The 21,489-nt window shown below is 41.8% G+C and overlaps 1 protein-coding gene across 4 annotated transcripts in view; it reads right to left on the reverse strand.

Moving 5' to 3' along the window:
* Positions 1-403: 403 nt before the first annotated feature.
* ECT2 (epithelial cell transforming 2) overlaps positions 404-21,489 on the reverse strand; it is a 61,809-nt gene continuing 40,723 nt past the window's right edge. The window contains exons 20-25 of one of the 4 annotated variants that reach the window (XM_081953449.1): positions 16,762-16,900; positions 13,961-14,115; positions 10,479-10,613; positions 7,818-7,964; positions 3,865-4,096; positions 404-1,604 (exon numbers count right to left, since the gene is read on the reverse strand). In XM_081953449.1, the coding sequence (XP_081809575.1) occupies positions 3,875-4,096; positions 7,818-7,964; positions 10,479-10,613; positions 13,961-14,115; positions 16,762-16,900 (798 nt within the window). In that variant the 3' untranslated portion in view covers positions 404-1,604; positions 3,865-3,874. The remainder of the gene's footprint in view (positions 1,605-3,864; positions 4,097-7,817; positions 7,965-10,478; positions 10,614-13,960; positions 14,116-16,761; positions 16,901-21,489) is intronic. The other 3 variants (XM_081953450.1, XM_081953451.1, XM_081953452.1) reach the window with 3 other exon arrangements.

A 21,489-nucleotide genomic window follows, 5' to 3' on the forward strand; every position in this document is an offset into this window, starting at 1 on the left:
TCCGCTACCGGTTCGGCCATCTGAAAACTTCTGATTACAGTACAGCAGTGCTTGTGATCAAGAAGCCACAAGGCTAGGGTGGATTTTGATAACTTTGTTCTCTGACCTCTTCTCCACTAATCTGCCCTCCAACTCTTGTGTCAAAAAGGATACTTCCACTGCAAACAGTATTGAAAGCAATGATAAAGTAATTTTCAAGCTTTATGCACCCACTAACAAAGCCAACAGGGTTCATAATATCTAAGCGACTTAATTACAAAGAGTAGCTAATAGATGAGTTTGGAAAAAACTGTTTTTTCCTCTAAGAAACTTTAACAAGCAACACAGTAGGCTGAGCTGTTCATGCTGCAGAAACAGAAGTTATTACAGAACAGTTAGGACAAAGCATGTACAATCAATGGGATTTATACATCCAAAATTACAGAGTTTGGTTTATTTTCAAAAGTTTCTGTTGGCATGGTATTTTTTAAAAAAATTAAAAAGTGATAAAGGTATAATCTTAAATTACACTAACTTGTACGTGGCGATCCTGCCATTAACAGAATGGTGATTAAAGAATCCCATCCAATAGCCCTTGCAAATAAAGGCTGCAAGAGAAAGTTTTTGATTGTGTGCAGAAATTTAATTCCCAGAACGAGTGGAGGAATAGATTCTGGGAACTTCATTATTTTTCATGTTGCAAAAAAATTACCAGAAAGGGGAGAGGGAGAATCAAAGGTTTAACATTTCAAATCAATTTATATGAGAATATGAATTTTAAAAAATAGCAGCTGTAGACATTAAACTTAGATCTCCATTTTCATCTCATTTCTGAAATATGTGCATACAAAGTCTATATAAAGGAAGTGTTTCCCAAAGCTTTAGAGACAGTTTCTTCTTTTCAAAAACAACTGGTCAGTTACAATTATCTACAATTATTTTTCCAGGGACTTCCACTTCTGTTGATTTTCCAAAATGTTGGACGAAAGTTTAACAAAAGAAAAAAAGGAGATACATTTTAGATCCTTGGGCAGATACAGAGGTTGTCAGGAATCCAACACCACACCATAATGGCACACTGAAATATATTTAAGCTTTTAAAAAAAATATTTCTTTTTGATAGAATATTGAAGGCTTCAATATTAAAGAAAGTCTATTATCCCTATTTTAGACGTGAAACAAATATTTTACTATATTCATCCATGCAGTAGCTACTTGACAACATCCCATGTACAAAGGCTATTAAAAATGCAGGTCATTTTAATGGTTTACTCTGAGCAAAATGCCTCCATAATGTTATGTAAAGCAATCTGTGCAAATTAATATGTTATCTGTAACAAGGTCCATCCTTTCGTTGCTCTGCAGGCAAAATCAGAGCATTCCTGGTGGTTTAACTTAGTGTTATCTAAAAGTTAACTAATCGCCACTAAGTGCTACCTAAGTACCACCATTTATGTCAGCATATGGTTGCCTGAACACTTAGGACTTCTTTTGGTCCACATCGTGCTACGCTGCAGCTCCTTTTTCCATCCACTTCATATTAAATGAGTAGTTGACCGACTGAAGGTATGGCTTCTCTTTTCAAATACTGATGGCAGATTGATCAAGGAAGGAGAATGGAAGCTCTATATTGTTTGGGGGGAGGGGAGAAAAAGCAAACGTTAGGACTATGATCTATTGCAGGAAATATATATATATAATCAATGAAGTACCTTTCAAAATCTGTGAGTGAGAGGGAGAAAGCATGATCAAAGCTATTTTAGGAAACAGAAACGAGAAAACTTTTTTTTTCTTTATTCTAAAACATAAATCTTCCAAATGTCCTGTATGTTATGTATGGAATGTCTTACACCCGCTTTTTCATCGCTAAAAGCAACCCCAAGTGCCTTCAGCAACACGATTGACAGATAGCATATATTTTAAAGAAGAGCTTCCCATGATCTTTATGCCCTGCAACGTTCGCGTCTGATATAACCAACCTTCAAGAGAGGAAAACGGTAAGATCTCATTTGTCATTTAATTTTATTTAAGAGCATTTTCACCCTCCCAAGCTTTCCAAAGTTAACTTTTATTGTCATTTTTTTTTAAATTGCGAGCACACCGGCCCATATAAAAAAATGAAATTCTGTTGCCTGCTCTCGAGAGAAAGTGTTCGGTTTGCTTATTTCAACCAAATCTTATCTTCTTAGGACCAAATGGCACTCGGTCATTCAGAACAGGTGGTCTTGTTGGGCTCATAGCTGCTCCTCAAAGAAGAAGGGCAGGAGACTGAGAGGGTCTCTACACAACCATCTTGTGCAACATTTATGGCAATTCCCGCACATTGTCTTTCATGCCTTGGTCATTTCTTGGATGTATTCCTTAAATTGGTTTTACATTGAGCTGTTCTTGAAGACCAGCTGGAAGCTACAGATGGTGCAGTATTTATAAAAGCACTGTATAGGTACATCTAATTTGTATGCTACCCAACTCATTGCAGCTCTGGACAGGGTATACTGCAAGTTAAAAAAAGACATACCCAATAAAATAAAAACTAAAGAAGATAATAACCTGGGAAATCAATACAATTCCCACAAAGGTTTGTATTTCTTAACCTAGCCCTTGTGGAAAGAGCCAGGTCTTTAAGGCTGATTTAAAGCATGACACGGGGCCCTTTAACCTTCAGGAAATACTGTGGTTTGAGTAATTATGGGCAGTCCTCAGTGTGCCCATGCAACACCACTATTTTGAACTGGTTATCAGCAGATTCCCAGATGTGGTTGTCCGGATGCTGGCTGTCACCTTTAAAACTTGATGTGGCATAGATATTTTTAATATCTGCTCTTTATGAGATTGGGAAAGAAGGGCTTCCTTCGTGTTCTTCTTCCTAGAGGGAATTAGCCCTGGGACCCTTGAAAATAGGCCTTTCACTATCACTGCTCTTCTTCCTGCCTAAGAATTAGAGCAATTCCAACATGTTGGGGATGAAAGAAGGTCATGAAGACCTGCTTGTTTCAGGAAGCCCTTTGGGGACTGAAGTGTGCATGCCCTTCCCCTCCTCCAAATCTGGGATGGAAATCTATACTGGAAAGCAATTAAGGTTTATAAGTGCTGATTTATTATTGCTAGTTTCATCTTTGTTACAGATGGAATGTATAATGCTAGCGTTGGTTGTGACTGAAGCAGACCATTTACGCCTGCATAATGAATTAACTAACTAAATTTGCCACCAGTTTTAAAGGTCATTAAATGATGTCGATGGTCTGCACCAGACAAATGTAGTGAAACGCAAAGATTAGGAAGAAAAGCTGGCCACTGTGCATCGCCTCCTAGATCCCAAAGGTGCTTTTTCAAAAGGCAAGTTCTGAACTGAGCTGAAGAAGCTTCTTGGATGAGAAGCAAAATGTCTTCAAGAAAAATAAAAACAAAAGTCCAGTTGCCCTTTTGAAAAAGCACCTTTGGGACAACCATGACCTGGATTGACTGAGAATCTCCACAGACATCTCATCCTGGGCTACTCTGCACTATTGAGGCCAGGAACATATCTTGATGATTCTGCTCCAAACCAGCAGCAGGAGAATATTTAGATGTAAAGATTATAGAAGGAGGGACTTTTATGATATGATGTCCACATTGTTTTTGCTCAGGAAAGTTTAGGATTTTTTTTTTTACTAAAAAACAGAGAAGGCTTAATCCAACAACATTTCAAAACTATCATAAACATGAGAAGAAACCCAGAAGTAAGCATGATCTTATCTGATACAGATTGTTAAATCAAAAGATCAAGATGGTGCCCAGAGAAACCAAAGAGAGCCAGAATCCATTGAATCTTGGATAGACCATGTGCCGTATTTAACACAAATTATTTTTGTCTCCAAGAAGTGCCCGCAAAGTGATGATGCTCACTTTAAGCAGCTTAAACTTCATCACTGCTGGTGATTGGATAACAACTGGACAGGGAGCAGCTCTTTAAGTTTTCAGAGCTGGAAGCCATCCGCCCTTCTAGATCATGGGAAGAACGGACTAGTGGTCGAGATCTAATATTTTGGGAGGTCCCGTCAATAGAGTTCGAACGTTGTATGTTAACGGGATGTTTAATTGATCCATTTAAGCTGTATGTAGAAGCAGTACGCATCATCTAAAAACAATACAGGAAGGAGGAAGAAAACAAGGTTAATCTACATATTGCACCCAAGCCAAACTTAAGGATTTTATATACTTACTGTCACTAACACGGATTTTAACTGTAATTAGAGCTCTGCTACTCTTAACTCAAAATACCAAGAATGTCCTTTCAACCCAACAGTGCAACATATTCAAGACAGTCTCAGAAAGATCTACTGTTCTCCGATCATGACTTTCTTATCAATATAACTAATCTTTTCAGCTGTTACAGCAATGTAAATCTTTCAGGAGAGGAAAAAAACCTCATTCTAGCATAAGGCCACTGGAAGCTGGCAGTGGCATTAAGATAAAGAATGTATTTGACACCTCCTTCTCTATAAAGAAATCCTTAAATAACATCAACACCTGTTGAAACCTTTAGATCTTCGTTAACCTTAATAACTATACAAATTATAAAGCACATACTTTGAGTCTGAGTAAGATGCCAATGAACAAAACGGTATTGAATGTGTCTCAAGCATCTATTTCTGTTTCTTTGACTTCCTATCAACCATGAGGAATTGGACTGTTCTCCTTATACCTTTCGCCGCCCCTTTTTCGCCCCCAGGTTTCCACCCCCAACCATTGACCTCTACCATCTTGCCTCCGCTGTTAGGACCCTAGCTGTTCGTGCCGGCCAATGGGACCCTGCCTCTTTAGTCCCAGGCTCTTCCTCACGGGCTTTTGGGAGAAACACTGTTCATCACCTCCCCCCCCTCTCTTTCTCCCTTCCCTTCCTCTGATTAGCTGGCGATGAACTGTCACCTGAGCCCAAAAGCCCAGGGTGAACAGTGTTTCTTCCAAAGGCCCATGAGGAAGAGCCTGGGACTAAAGAGGCAGGGTGCCATTGGCCGGCATGAACAGCTAGGGTCCTAACAGCAGAGGCGAGATGGTAGAGGTTAATGGCTGGAGGCGGAAACCTGGGGGCGAAAAAGGGGCGGCGAAGGTTACGAGGAGAACAGTCCTAGACCTTGAGGAATAGATATCATATCAACAGATACCATATAAGCACTTCTGAATAAAGGCAGTTGTTGGGCTGCGACCAAGGTTATGATGGAGCTGCAGAAGGTAGGTAGGGCTGGTCCTCAGAGTTCCAGCCATCCCAGCACCTCTGCGGTCATGTGATTGTGAGGTGCGTTTGGCAGCTGGTTCACACTTACGACCTGTTATACATGATCATAGGACTGCCATTTTCAACCTTCACTGTAGATTTCCTTAGAACATCACTGTCTCCTTAAAAAGTCAGAGAAGGGTGCAAGCTGCTGAGATACGTCTCTCCCCACCAATGCCCCCTCCCCCAGCCCGTCTGCGTTTCTGCTATGCCAGCAACTCATGCACCCCCCAGAACACCTTGGCCAACCCACACCATGCCTCTCGTGCATCCCATTGCACTTCTTCACGCCTTCCAATCTGTACCTCTAGTGCAGGGGTCCCCAACCGTGGCACCTTTAAGGCTTATGGACTTCAACTCCCAGAATTCCTCAGCCAGCCATGCTGCAGGTTGGATACCACGCTGGCTGGCTGAGGAATTCTGGGAGTTGAAGTCCATAAGTCTTAACGTTGCCAAGGTTGGGTATCTCTGCTCTAGTGCATCCCATCCTCACTGCACCTCTCGTGCACCCCCTCCCAGACCACCAACATGCGCTTCTTATGCACCCTCTTGCACCTTCCCCAACCCACACAAATCTCTCAGACGCATTGGCACGTTCACTCTGTGAACCCCCTCGCTCCATCTCCCATTTGGCACAGCCACTTATGTGTCTGGGCCATGCAACGTCCTGCCAATTTCCCCACTTGTGGGAAGCGTCAGGACGTTTGCCTTGGTCAACAGTGATGAGATTTGGTTAACAGCAGCAAGCAGGGCCACAGCAAACAAATGTGATCACGCTCTACAGCAGGGATGTCAAACTCGCGGCCTCACGTTGTCGTCACGTGACGTATCCATGACTTCCCCTTTGCTAAACCGGGGGTGGATGTGACCAGTGCATGACGCATCCGGCCCGTGGACCACACATTTGACACCCCTGCTCTACAGCCATATCACCTAGCTATGGAAATTCCAACTGATGTTGTATGTTGAGAAGTACCTGTATTCTAAAATAGGATGCAGAAGACTGTAACACGTTCCATCTGTCCGCTGATGAAACGATGACCAGTAATAAAAGGTTTTATTTTTCCTTCCTTGCACACATTAAAATCCGTTCATGACAAGACTTGAGGTAAACAGGCAAAGAGCGAAGGATAATCTGTTGCCCTTGAAGCACTGCTGAAGTAACTAAGCTGCTAATGTTTAAGAGAACTTCTTTAAGATGGTTTTGTTATGACCTCATGTGCAAAAAATATAAAGTTTGGGCCCTCTGAGGAAAGGGGATTAGGAAAGTCAGCCATCACAGGCTTCTGCGTTAATTTGTGGTTAAGAAAGCACAAATTCATTTTAACTGTATTAATGAAAAGTTTTCTCCCCAAATACTTAGTTCAAGCTTAATAGCTTGAATATTTTCAGCAAATTGTTTTTCCCCCCTGTAACTGGTTCTTTATATAGTCATCTGTGCATTCGCATGTGTAAATTCATGTCTGCACAAGCCAGCGATGAAAGTCAAGACTCATTGCCTCTGTTTATATGGGATGTTAGTAACATTTGGACAATCTTGTCAAATTTCTAAATTCCAACTGCACAAACAATATCACAATACGTTAGAAGGTCTTTCTGGTTATTCAAATGTCTTTGAACTTTTTTCAGACGCTCTGAAAACATTTGTTTTGCTTCCTCAAAATCTCTCATTTGACATCTATTAAATCAATCTCAATTTGTCCATCATGCTTTTTTAAAATTTCTGGATACTACCATGTTCCCCCGAAAATAAGACAGGATTTTATTTTCTTTTGACCCCCAAAATAAGCACTTGGCATTATTTTTGGGGAGGTCTTATTATTTTTGAGGTGTAGGAGGCGGTGAGCGTGGTCACCTCATGGCTGCTAATGTGTTGCACGTCACTAGGCCTGCTGCTCGTCTTACGGTGGCCAGAATGGGCCACGGTGGCTAGGGTTGCAGGAGTGGCCACTAGGTAAGGGCATGTGAGGTGCATGTGGCATGTTCCCCCTCCCTTTCCTCCCCTCCGGCCTTGTCTTCTTATCTCATGTAGTTTACGCAGCAAGCAACCAGAGGAAATAGCAGGGACCGGCTGAGCTTGCAGTTAAATATTTTCGGGGAGGGCTTATTATCCAGAGAGATCTTATTTTAGGGGAAACAGGGTATTGGAAAGTATGTCTTTATTACTGAGGATTCCATTCTTTACTATCTTATAGCCACACTGACCAGATACCCATGTTTTCCCCAAAATAAGATTGGGTCTTATATTAATTTTTGTTCCAAAAGACGCATTAGGTCTTATTTTCCAGTTAGGTCTTATTTTCAGGAAAATACGGTACTAAATGGGTCTGTCTGTCTGACGATTTTAACTGGGGATTATTTGGGGGGGGGGGGTAGAGGTTCTATTATGTGCATCCTGAAAAATCATTCTAAGGCTTATTTTCCGGTTGGGTCTTATTTTCCAGGAAACACGGTAGTTGGCACGACTTAAGAAAATTAAAATATATGATATCAGCAGGTCCATTATTCCAGTAAGCACAACCCAGGGATCAATCTCCACCTTTCCTTGCATATGATTGCCCATTTCCCCAGGCAAGTCACTTACCGCTAAAGATGAAGTACTGGCAAGGCGGCCACCTAAGCAGTTTTCACTAGCGGTGCAGACATTCTTGCCATCTACGCTGTGGTGGGATATCAAAGCCCTTCGCAGGGCTCTCTTTGGGGTCTTGGAAAAGGAGAAGGCCCGTGTAACCTGCAAAATGTGGGCATGGAAAAAAGGATAGGTAAAACAAGGAAGTTGTGCCAGATACTTAAACTGGTTCCAAACATTAGCCGAAGAAGATTATGCTGAGTTTTAAGTACACTGTGATTCACAGAATGTTGCAATCTCATTTCAGGTTACACACACGGTGCAACTTCAAATTTCCCTTTCTTTTGGTTTGCAGCTTCTTGTAGTCATGCAGCTCTAGCGTAGACTTTCAAATGATTTACTGGACAGGTTAGTTTTTTACGATATCGATTTGTTTTACCAATTTATATTTCACTTTCCTTGTGCAAATTCGAGGTAGGTGCATAGGACAGAGCTTCCTTCAACTTCAGTCCTTGAACAGCCAGCTTGAATTAGTTCAAGTATTCGTTGTTACTATTATGTTACTACCTTTTGAAGGGAGGTGGTGGCTCAGTAGCTAAGACACTGAGCTTGTCGATCAGAAGGTCCGCAGTTAAATCCCTACCACCGCGTCACAGAGTGAGCTCCCGTTACATATCCCAGCTTCTGCCAACCTAGCAGTTTGAAAGCATGTGAAGGTGGCTCAGTGGCTAAGGTGCTGAGCTTGTCGATCAGAAAGATCGGCAGCTTGAATCCCTAGCACCACTTAATGGAGTGAGCTCCCATTATTTGTCCCAGCTTCTGCCAACCTAGCAGTTCGAAAGCACGTAAAAATGCAAGTAGAAAAATAGGAACAGCCTTTGGTGGGAAGATAACAGCGTTCAATGAGCCTTTGGTGTTTAGTCACGCCAGCCACATGACCACTGAGACGTCTTCGGACAGCGCTGGCTCTTCGGCTTTGAAACGGAGATGAACACTGCCCCCTAGAGTCGGGAACAACTAGCACATATGTGCGAGGGGAACCTTTACCTTTTTATTAACTTATTTTACTACTCTGAGTGATTAACAACAGAACTCTAATAAATAGGGTGTAAATTTCCGTGGTTCCCAAATTGTTGAAATTATATCCAGGCAATGCTTTGTGAGACGAGAATGTTCTAATGTTACCAAGGCTAGCAAAAGATCGGTAGAGTTAGTCCTCCACTCACAACCACGATTGAGCCCCAACATTTCTGTTGCTAAGCAAGGCAGTCATTGAGTGAATCCCCCCATTTTACAACCTTTCTTGCCACAAGTGTTAAGTGAATTTGTCTTCCCTGTTCACCTTGCTTCTCAGAAGATTGCAAAAGTTGACCCCGGGACACGGCAACCGTGATAAGTATATGCCAGTTGCCTAGCGTTTGATCCCATGACCTTGGGGATGATGCAACGGTCGTAAGTGTGAAAAACGGTCATAAGTCACTTTTTCGCAGTGCTGTTGTAACTTTGAATAGTTACTAAATGAAGTCGAGGACTACCTGCATCCACTGTCTCACACAGCATTTCCCAGAAATCATTTCCCACTAAAAGAGGAAACAATAAATAAGGGAACAAGAATTGCCTCTCTGCTGAAGAAGTTGGCAAGGAGAAGCAGCCTACAGAAAGCACTACAGGTCAAAAGCTCTAAAAGAAACCCTTTTTTTCCTTTCAGGCTGAGCCATTCAGTTCAAAGCTTTTCCTTCCTTGTCAGGTCTTTGCCATTTTTCTCTTCTCTGCCCTGCCCTTTCCAGTTGTTCTACAGGCCATTTGCTCAACTTGCACCAATCTCTGTCCTACTCTATTTGGCATCTTTTCTTGTAGGAATTAAATGAAGAGTGACATGGCCTAGTAGGCAAGTTTCACAATCTCTTCAGACGCGCTGAATATGTACCAGCGCCTCTTTTGTTTTGTTTTTTTAAAAATGAACTTGGAAAAATATTATTAAGACCGGTATTTTATCATAAAGATAACGACTCGCACTTATGTGCTAGTCGTCCCTAACTCTAGGGGTTGCAAAGCCGAAGAGCCAGCGCTGGCCAAAGACGTCCCCGTGGCCATGTGGCCGCCACAACTAAATGCAGAAGGCGCACGGAACGCTGTTACCTTCCCACCAAAAGGTGATTCCTATTTTTCTACTTGCATTTTTACATGCTTTGAAACTGCTAAGTTGGCAGAAGCTGGGACAAGTAACGGAAGCTCACTCCATTACACGGCACAAGGGATTCGAACCGCCGAACTGCTGACCTTTCTGATCGACAAGCTCAGCGTCTTAGCCACTGAGCCACCGCGTCCCTCATGTATTTTATCATAGTGGGATCAAAAAGCCAGGCCTTTTGAGTCTTACCAAGGATGATGATTTTAACTGCTTTTTTTTTTAAAGTCTAACAGGGATTTTAACAGCTTTACCTTCAGAGTATATGGTTTTTGTGGGAGACGGTTCTCTTAAGCAACCAAGACTCTGACATCAGACTGTGGCAATAAGACGATGGGGGGTTTTGTACGAAAGCTAAAATAAGGCATCGAAGTATTTAAAGTGATATTTAAAATAAAATATATATATATTGTTTTGCTGGGAAATGAATTGTGTCCTTTACGTTTGGAATGCAAGGAGACAAGCCCTCTTCAAGTTAAGCCTCTTACCTTCTTGGAGGTTTTTTTTATGGCCCGCGAAGCTCTACTCAATGTACTATCCACATCTTTCGTGTTTACTTCAATAGAATCAGGATCAGTTGCATAAATAAGATTTTCCTGGCAGGAAAAAGCCCCAACTATTAGCTTCAAGGGTAAAAAGAAAAAGAGCCATCTTGAATTTCAAATCCACATTCGAAAACCCAGGGCTTCTTAACTCCCCAAATTCACAAGCCTACCTTCCCAGATTAGAGAGATTATGCATTACATCTGGCACATTATTCTGATATTGACCGCAGTATAGACACTTACTTATTTGGCAAATGGGGGAGAAAAACAATCGGGATTTAAGCCTCTGCTGCCACCATGTGGGAATGGCGTACAAGTAATTTGAGAAAACAAAGGTTTGGATTGTTTTTTTTTTTCTAGAAGAAAGGATGAGAGCCACATGTAGTGAAGAAAGATTCCCTTATGATGCTAGAAAAGAAGAGGTAAGTCATGCATCACCAGAGCAGAAAGGACAGGTGTGACTTGCCGGGCTGAAGGAGAAAATGTATCTAGGCTCTATTTGTAATTCAGGTTGACACCAAGTTCGTCTTGAACCTGGAGATAGGTTATCTGACACCTACATGTTGTTTATCAGAACGTCTAAGAGAGTTTATTTTTTTGTTTCATATGTGCTCAGAAAACTTCAGAGGGCTCAATGGAACATATATCTGTGACATCCGCTTACCATTGCAGCCTAAGATGTACCATAGATTACAGAGTATACTTTGTGGACAAAAAGAAGCTAGTATTCTAAATAATGTTTTCTTTCTTCTTTCCTTCTTTCCATTCTTTTGCACCTTCCTATACACCTCACATTTTTATGTACCGTATTTTTTGGAGTATAAGACAAAAAAGAGGGTGAAAATCTGAGTGCGTCTTATACACTGAATACAGCATTTTTGGGCCTACCGAAACCCCTCCCCCTTTGCAAAAATGGACGTGCATGGCTTTTAGGAGGCTTGCAGAGTGCTCCTGGGGGCTAGGGAGGGCAAAAATGAGTGAAAAATTAGCCTTTTTTGCCTGCCGTAGCCCTCAGGAGCACTCTGCAAACCACCCAAAGCTCCTCATGTCCCCCCCTTTTTTTTGGCAAAAAAACCAGATGTGCAGAGGGTTTGGGAGGCCTTCAGAGTGCAAAAACGTTTTTTTTAAATCAAAATCAAATAAAAAAAATTCAAAAACATGGTGTGCCTTATACTCCTGTGCGTCTTATAGTCTGAAAAATATGGTGATTTCTATCTCACCTTTATAATTTTTTTTATAAACAATTGAAGGCAAAAACCATATCTAATTCTTATTTCTCCTATGTTCCCCACAGCAACCTTGTGAGTGACCTGGGCTGAGGGTGTGGCTAAGGTAGGACTAAAACTCATAATCCTCTAGTTTCTAGCCTTAACCACTAGCCATGACTGTTCCTCTAGATATTATGTTATAATACTTGAATGCCTGTTTCGCTTTATTTCCAGAACTGGCATTATTTGCTTTTGATTTGGAGAAACCGATCAATCAAAGCGGTCATCTCAAAAACATAAGCTCGGCTGATTTAGTCAACCTATTTTTTTTTCAACCGTGCCTTTGGAAAAAATCAAAAGCATGGCAGCTAAAAAAATAATTTCTAAACTACTAAAAATTTCTGAATATTTAAATAAAAAGAATGTAAACAAGCAGCTTTCAAAAAAATAACCGAAGCAGACAGCTTTCCCAAGGAGAATCTTGTCAGAGAGCCAACAATTATGGCGCAAACGCTTCCTGAAAAGGAAACTTGGCTGTGCCGAGAGTTTACCGCACGCCACAAAGGCTGCATATAAAACAGGCCCATAAGTGGGGAGGTTTCCGTGCTATTCAATTTGCAGTCTTCAAGTTTTATATTTCTAACACCAACGTCTGCCAGTACGCTACCTAAAAGGCACTGCTATACCATTTGGGAATAATGTCTCCACAATAAGCTGGTTCTTAGTTTATGGAGCGTTTTATAATCTGCAGATGCTATCCCATGACTGTTCAAAGCATGAACAGGATTTGCCAATGTACTCATTAGAATTCCACCAACGTACTTGGATTATGGCGACAATAAGTTTCTTTTTCATGCACAGATCATGTAGAGATTCTCAACATGACGACAGGAGACAACAATATGTCTGGCAACATATTCCTTGATGCCTACTGGATCCTACTGCAATTGATTTTAAGATTTCCAATTTAAAAAAAAATAGACAGTAAGATGCTGGAAAGCAAAGCACCAGTTCCAAGTATAATTGGAGTAGGGATTAAAGGAAATGCAGTGTTTTGCGTCTGATTCAGAATAGGTGATTTGGAAGTTGCAGGAGTGGGAATGCAGCACTGCTTTGCGACTCATTAAAGCAGCCACATTTATTTTCGGAGCTGCAGGGAAAGTCCCTCTGCGGCAGCCACATGTGAGCCCAGAAAAAGAGGCGACTGAGTCCCAGACAGGTGCTACATTGGTTCTGGCTCCGAAGCACCTTTCCTGAATCAAATCCAAAACATCGCAGAGCCCAAGCTTTAGGATCAGGTCCACAAGTAGAGTCTGTCTGCCCTACATTGTTTAGCAGAGAACAAAGCTTCCAGTCGAGGGAGGAGAACCAGATCCTCAGGGTATTCCACCTCCCTCCTTGAATATCATGCTTCAAGAGAGCAAATATCATGCAATGTTAAGAAAAAAACGGTACTGTTTTGTTTTACAGGGTATTTGAGTAGGAAGATCTCCCAAAGTTGGCAGCTTTTTAAAAGGAATAGTATCTTTTATTTGTTAACCTTTATTTATTTATTTACTGGATTTTAACAGCCTAGAGCGGCAAGGAGTTGGTGGCAATACTCCTGGAATATTGAGGATTAATAAATAAATCCCACCAATGCCTCTGGGTTTCACGTGGACCTCCTAAGAACTTTTCGAAAATTAAGAGGTGGGAAACTGCTCCCTTGTGCTGGACTGGAAATTTTTTCCGGGCAAAAAACAAGGAGATGATGCTAGAAAAGTAAGTACTAGGTCTATGGGTGGAAACTAATCAAGGAGAGAAGCAACTTACAACTACTGTAAGGAGAAATTTCCTGACAGCTAGAACAACTAATCAGTGGAACAACTTGCCTCTAGAAGTTGTGAATATTCCAACACTGGAAATTTTTAAGATGTTGGTTAGCCATTTGTCTGAAGAGGTGTAGGGTTTCCTGCCTGGGCAGGGGGTTGGACTAGAAGACTTCCAAAGTCCCTTCCAACGGTGTTATTCTAAATTTGCCAGAAAAGTACTGGGAGACTCTTGCCACCCAGGTTGTTCTGTACATCATCTCTTCAGAAAAAGCCATTCTGTGAGCATACCCACAAATGTTCTCGAAATCCCAAATGTAATTCCCAACCCTCAAAGCTAGAGACCGCCTGTTCTATGAACTCATTCTACTATAGGTGCCCCTCATCAACTTCCATCTCAAGTGCTTACAGAGTCTGCTTTGCAGATGGTATTCGCGACATGCCGACACAGCATCTTCAGCCAGTCTTCCTTGAGAGGTTCCTCCGTTGTTATTTGAAAAGTGAACAGAAGATTGCTTTGCTCCGTCGGCGGCCGTACGACCAGTGCAAAGGCTTTGCGGCAGTCTGTAGAGAAAAGACATTTCCTTTTCTTTAAAAAAAGAAAAAGAAAATCTTAAACAATGAAAGGAGGGAAAGCATGGACTAGAAAATATTGCACAGATCATTAAGCCAGGGTAAGAACTAACATTTATAGTCCTGAACATTAACAAGCAAGCGCTATCAATATATAATTGGCTCTTTGTATATTTATATCTGGCTGAATTTCCTTTCCCCGTATAAGCTCCTCGTTTTCATGCCTTACCGAGAGCTTCAAATTGTTATCCAGTGCAGCAGAATTGTGCCACCAGAGAATTTAATTTACTGGGCTTCAAAGACCAAAAGAAATGCTATTAAAAGAATCCACTCCTATGAGAATTTCCCAACTCTGGGGCCCGATAGTGGGTAGTTTCTCCAGCCACCGAAAACAAGACGACTAAAAGCTAATTAAGCGGTAATAATGCCGCACGATGGTTTATGGAGCCACTCTAAACCTGCGGTGGCCGAGACAAGGTACAGAGTCTCAAGGGATGAAGCTAGATATAAAGCCATGTAAGTAGAATAAAGAGGTAAAAGCTAAATATCTACACACTCAACCACAATAAAGAGTCACCCGCAGAGAATTCAACAGAGCTGCATTTGACGTGTCTTCAGAGACAGAGGTCAAACCCTTGAGAGCATCCGCTCTCTTCCCACTGTCAGATTGCAGTAATATACTGGTATTGCTGGCTGGGGAATTTGGGAAGTTGAAATTCACGTGTCTTAAAAGTTGCCAAGGTTGAGAAATACTGGATTATCGTGACATACGACATTTCAGAAAAGCTCGCTTTCCACAATCATGGCTTGAATTTTAAACTGTATTAAACTGCTCCGGTTGTAGAAAAGTAACCAGCAAAACAATACTGTCTGCCATTCATTATTCTTCAGGTTACTTTCTTTTGCTTCGTACTCATATAAAACCTATTACCGTATTTTTCGGAGTATAAGACGCACTTTAGTTTTGGGGGAGGAAAATGGGGGGGGGATTCTGCCTATCAGGTATTCATCTAGCTAGCATCCTTAGCGTGTCAGCTTCAGCACATTAGTTCGCTCACTGGTTTTGAGGTTGGGGATGATGGGGACTGTGCTTCTTACGCATAGAGGATTATCTAAGGGAGCAGCAATTAGAAAAGCAGGCAAAAGCATGGAAGATTGCTTAGCTCGTGTTTGGGCTGAAAAACAGCTTCAAAAGCACAGCAGATCCTCGGAGGGAGCTCCAGTGACTAAAGCAGGCAAAGCGGGGAAGGGGTAAGAGAAGACAGCAGCTGTTCCGAGTAGCCATTTTGGGCACTGCGCATCCAGCATTTGGGGGCTAAAAATGCAATGCACGGAGCCCAAAAACACAAGCCATTGTCGGTGGCAATCTCTGCATCCAGGAAGAGGATGCACAGAGGCTGATGGGTAGGGGCCAGTGGGTGGGCGGGGCTACATTCGGAGTATAAGACGCACCCAAATTTTCAGCCTCTTTTAGGAGGGAAAAAGGTACGTCTTACACTCCCCAAAATACGGTATTCCTCACAGTTTCTAGGAGACAAAAGTATATACATAAGAGTTCAATTAGCAACTAAGGAGCAGGAGTCTGCTATGGCATTGAACTTCCATAATTTTTCATTTGATCTACAGTCCCTAAACCTCTGGCTCCTAAGCATATACATTTTTTCCCTTCCTCAGCAACCTTGTGTTGGCCTCATCTTTCTGACAACCAACTCAACCCAACTCCAAATAAACCTCGTCAAACTCAACTTTGAAAACCTGGCTTTACTCAAATGTTCCCAAGCACAGGAATATACTTCGATTCGTTTTCACTCGGGACAGCACATTGCTGCACCAGACCCGGGAAAAGAAAGAACGTAGCAAAAGAAAAAGAAAAAAATGCATAGAAACTTCCAACTCATGTTTTTACAGCTCCGGTTATTTTACAGGTATGCACTGAGGGCGGGCTGTAGGAAGCTAGCTCATACCAACCTTTTTCTCCAATCACCGAAAAGTAATCTTTCCAAGGTACAGCATGCTGCTGCAGTTAAGCGGTGATATAAGCAAGGGAAATTAATGTCCCAGTGCTATCTCTCCAGCAGTCACACTGATTTTAGCATGTAAATGCCATAATCTGGGGTGGAGGGGGGGGGCGGTGGAGGGGGGGGGGGAGAGAAGCTGCATCTGCCTACTAAAAGATTTCAGGAATGTGGGCTCAACTGCTGCTTAAGATTAAAGTGCCAGTCATATAAACCTTTGTTCTTAAAGGTTAATACACCCACATGAGATGCTTTATTTTTAGACAAGCATTGAACAAAGCGCATAGAAAAAGAGAAGCAAGAGCTGTGCACTTTAAAAGCTCCGAGAATGGTTTCCTACAAATACAAGTTCACAAGCTGACATTTGACTGTCTTCTCTCCATCTCCTCCTTTGAATGGTTATTTACAGTTCCCTGAACTGCCAGGTAAACCCTCTTTGGAAGAGATCTTACTGTCCAGCCATGCCCAAATCTTTCAGCAGTTAAAACAATCTTATTCCATGGGTCAGTTCAAGCTTTCCCCAATCTGAACACCTTTTTGAGGAGGTCTCTGGTGATACCAGGTTGGGGTGGAACGCCGACCTTCCCCTCCCGATTCATTGGGGGAAAAAAACATATCTAACCTTCTGTCTCTCGGACGTCTAGTACCTTCTTGATCTGAGACAGAGGCATGAGGACGATGTGCTTGAGGCAGGCTGGAGGCCTGGTGTGGCCGTGAGGACTCTTGAAGCCACCGATGACTTTGTGCCGTTTCCTCGCAATCTGTCACAAACCAAAGAAACCCTCCGTGAGAAAGCAGCTCCAACGTTCACAAGGACCTTTAAAATGCCAAGTCTTGCAGCCCCAACAGTGGCTATCAATAAAAAAAAAGGCTCAGCAATTGCAACATATGGATTTATAGTGTCTTCTCAAAATGCCAGGCGGCCCCCTCTTTTATGAGTGTAATTTGGAGGTTTTTATGTTCTCTTGGAACACCGCATGCTGCTGCCTTCTTCTCCTCCTCCTCTGCCTTGTACTCACAAAATGTCCCCAAGCTGCATATGGCCAGTAGCAGAGCACTGAATCAGGGAATGCTAATTAAATATATCCCTTCCGTTTTTAAATCCAGTCTATGCAAGCAGACATAAGTCTGGAGGGTGAGATAATTATCTGAGAGCAGAGTTAGCCAACCTATTGCCATCCAGGCTTTGTAGACTATAGTTCACCTAATCCATTTCCCACTGAGCTTACGCCAGTGGATGCGCAATCCATATTATCTTGCAACAGGGTGCCCAGTGGCCTAGATCTGATGCTAATTCTCCGCAAATATGCCAAATAACAAAACCTGCACTTTCACAGAAGATTCTTCAGGCTGCTTGCAATGCTATTGTCAGCCATCTTGATAAAGAAATAACTATAATCAAATAAGGTAGCGCAGGAACCTCAGCCTAAAAGCAACAACTTGACAACCAAATGATTTGCAGCACACATATATAACCCCAAAGTATGTACAGCACTGAAATGCACACTTCTGGACGAAACGGTTGCAATCTTTAATTCACTAAACTATTGAATATGTATGTAACATACAGCCGCCCCCAAATCACAGAAGTGATATTTTCACCTATCACCCATCACTAGAGTGTATTGGTCAAAACCCATCTTAGCTACTATGACAAGAAGCTTCAAGAAACAATCAAAAGATAGCTCAAGGACTGGAAAAAGGATCATCAGAGAATGGAAATAAAGAATGATTATCATTTTTTTTCCCCCTGTGGGCATTCTGGCATACATTAAAAATGAAATTCTTTTGCCTGCTCTCAAATGTCTACATACACATAACACACATGTATACTATATACATACTGCACATATGTATATTCCTACATCCTAACATATTAATACATATACTGTAAATATGAATCATTGTTCATCTTGAATACATAACGGAAACAGGAAGCTTGGGAATTCACAAGGTTGATACTGCATGGAACAAAACTGTGGCTGAATTTGAATGCTCTGCTTCAATCACGAAGCTTAAACGAAGCTTAAAAGATGGTAGAATTTGTGAAGGAATTGTTTTCAGAATCTCAAAGCGCAAAACAAGAGTCTTAAATTCCAAAATGAATTTGAGTGTCAGGTAAAAAAAGTGCTAGATTAAAAGCAGTTTAATAACAGAGCCAATTTCTTAGAGCAGTGATGGGCTCCCCTTGTTGAATCTAATAAGCTGCAATCATCTAAGACAGATGCTTTAATATGGATTCACTAAGCAGTGGTAGGACTCAATATTAATAGTCCCTCAAAGTCTAGATTCCTAGTCTAATGAAATGTAATTAAATGTTTTCCCATAAAATTTATGATTTATTAGATAAACTGCTTATGATGGCTTTTGTACTATAGTGGGATATAAAAAGAGCTTAATATCTTTCTAGCTTAGCTTTGTATCTTCCAGTTAAGCAAAGAATCACAACTTCGATCTCATCGAATGTTGTCTGAACCTATTAAACTCTATACACCTCGCACTTGCTATTATGTACACAGTGATGACATCTCCATTACAGGTCACTTCTTAGAAACGGCTGGAAACACACAAACCTACAAATGCTTTACAAGATTACCTAGCAGCATTGACAAAATTAAGATTTCTAATTCCCAATTTGCCTCTTCCCCGAGGTATCTTCCTCCCCTATGAAATATACTACGTATATCTTCACCTAATTCCATATTCATCCACCACAGGGAAGCTATTGACATCCAGGTTGTTACATAACCTGCCCCAAGAGAGCTGCTGTACTTCTTTATAATTTGCCTTTAGAAGACTGAAAAAGGTTCATATTCCTCTCTGTTAGTCATACCTCACAGCAGTCATTTCATCAAGCTGCAACAAGGAACTAGGATATTCTGTCCCAATTCTTAGGACCGTGCTTTTGTGCCTTCTTTTCTCTCCCAAACAACTTCTCTCAACTCTACAATGTACAACTAAATCATTGGTGGTTTGCAGGTGGTACACCCCGGTACGGGCGTACCGGAGCCTGCCCGGAGCACTGGGTACCGTTCCGGTACAGTGCTCCGGAGGCCCACCTGCCCGTCTGCACTCCTTACCTGTCTTTAAAGTCTTCGGCGCTTCTGTGCACAGCGCGTAGTGCCTGCGCGACGCTCTGCCGAGCAGCTGGAGTGTCGCGGAGGCTGACGGAGGTGGCGCTGGACAGTAAGAGGCATGTGCGCATCACGCACGTTCATGTCGAGGATACTGGGTCCAGTTGCAACCGTACTGGTTGCAACGGGATCCGGAACCCACCACTGAACTAAATCTACTTTACACTTCTCAAATCGACAAACAGATATTTGAATTTGCTTTTCTCTTATTTCTTCCCCCATGTGTAATCTATTTTATATATATACAGTCATATATATATGACTGTATGTTCCGGCATAACTCTGGAACGCCTTGAGCAATTTCTACCAAACTTGGTACACAAATGACTTACTCTCTGGAAAAAATACTGTTGGGGTAGGACACCCCCGGAGTGTGTGTTCTGTTAAGATACAGCCGGTTGTGCCTTAAAATGGCTTCTACTGTACAGTGCAGTGAAGTTGTCATGGTAATGGCTTCACAATAATCCCACAAGGGGCCTCCCTCTGGTAAGGGGGAAAATCCAAGATAAGAAACCGGACATTTCCCCCCTATAAATAAATAAATAAATACCCGGGCAATGCCAGGTTATCTGCTAGTTTACATTATAAACTCGAGAGCAAGGCCTGCGCCATATGGAATCTCTAACTGCTTGGATCTAACAGCTTTGAAGACAAGTATGCGTGTTTTAACTAAAGAAATCATAATTCTGTATAGTTTTGGTATATGTTGGCAATCTTAATAAAGGTATGGACTGACTGGGTTTTCTATTTCAGCTGGAGACTCTAATTTGCTGCTCATCAATGTTATTGTTTTTGCTTTTACAATTTTACTTGAGCTAGGTTTTATGGTAGCCTCATGGCAGCCTTTAGTGGCCTAGAAAAGCAAGACATATTTAGAACAAAACAAGGTAGGGTTTCCCCCCCCTCCCCCAAGTTAGCATTGAGGTTCTCTCAGGCAACTGAATTTTGCAACCAGTAACTCCACTGTACCCAACCCATACAGAGTATTATGGTCCTGACAATTAAAATTCAATGGGCCATCTGCTGAAGTATTTAACATCGCAGAGGAAGGACCGGGTTCAGATTCACTCTTGACTATTTAGGAAAGATTTGCATGGAAGGCTATACATCCTTAACGATGCAACTTGGACAGACCATAATGAAGATGTGTTTTATGACCTCCCCTGTGCTAGACTCAAGCCTCTGAAACTTGATTAGTTTGTATTCCCCGAGCAATACACATTTCTGGTTATAACTGCTTGCGTGGACATTTTTGGAGCCCAAGCAGCAGCAAAAACAGAATTACCTCACATAGACCTGTTACTGATTCGCATTAAACACAAATAAGTCCCATGAGAATTTACAGGCTGCTGAGGCCCTGTCCTGCCAGAACTGTAAATACCACCCAGACATTAGTATAAATCACGGCCCATCAATCCACCAGGAAGAGAAAACCAATCTAGCATGTTCTGTGGCTTGTTGGGCATCAAGTGGATGTTAGGGTGAAAAGACATGGGATGTTTGTTGGAAAAATCAGGTTGCTAAGGCATTTGTTCAAGAATCAATGTAATAGATGCTTTCTTCAATTTCTTATATATAAAAATAGCGCTCTCTCTCTCTCTCTCTCTCTCTCTCTCTGTGTGTGTGTGTGTGTGTTCCAGTATAACTCTGGAATGCCTCAAGCAATTTCAACCAAACTTAGTACATAGATGACTTACTCTTTGGAAACACATACTGTGGGGGTAAGACACCCCTAGCACCCCTCCGGGGGAGGGGGTGTTCTGTTAAGATACAACCTGTTGTGCCTTAAAATGACTTCTACTGTACTGCCGTAAAATGACTTCTACTGTACAGCGCAGTGCAGTTGCCACAACGGCTTCACAGAACTCCACAAACGGGCTCCCTCCGGTAAGGGGGAAAATCCAACATTAGAAATTACATTTGGTCTGGACATTTTCCCCCATAAATAAATACCCAGGCAACGGCTGGTTATCGACTAGTATATTGATAAAAATTGCAGATCATGCAAAGAAAATATCTTCTTGTATACACAGAGAGATGAACACATTCATCGTTATCAATCAAACATTGTGGCACTCAATCCCACGACCAAGAGCCTATCAGAACAACCCAACATTTTTAGAGCCCTCTGAAATTATAAAGGAAGAAACCACTTCCTCAGATGAATCAAGTGTTAAAAATGTCAGTCTATCAATGCTACATGCTCAGATGGAAAC

Source organism: Natrix helvetica, assembly GCF_964273705.1.
Source record: "Natrix helvetica genome assembly, chromosome: 5".
In the NCBI taxonomy this organism is placed as follows: Eukaryota; Metazoa; Chordata; class Lepidosauria; order Squamata; family Natricidae; genus Natrix; species Natrix helvetica.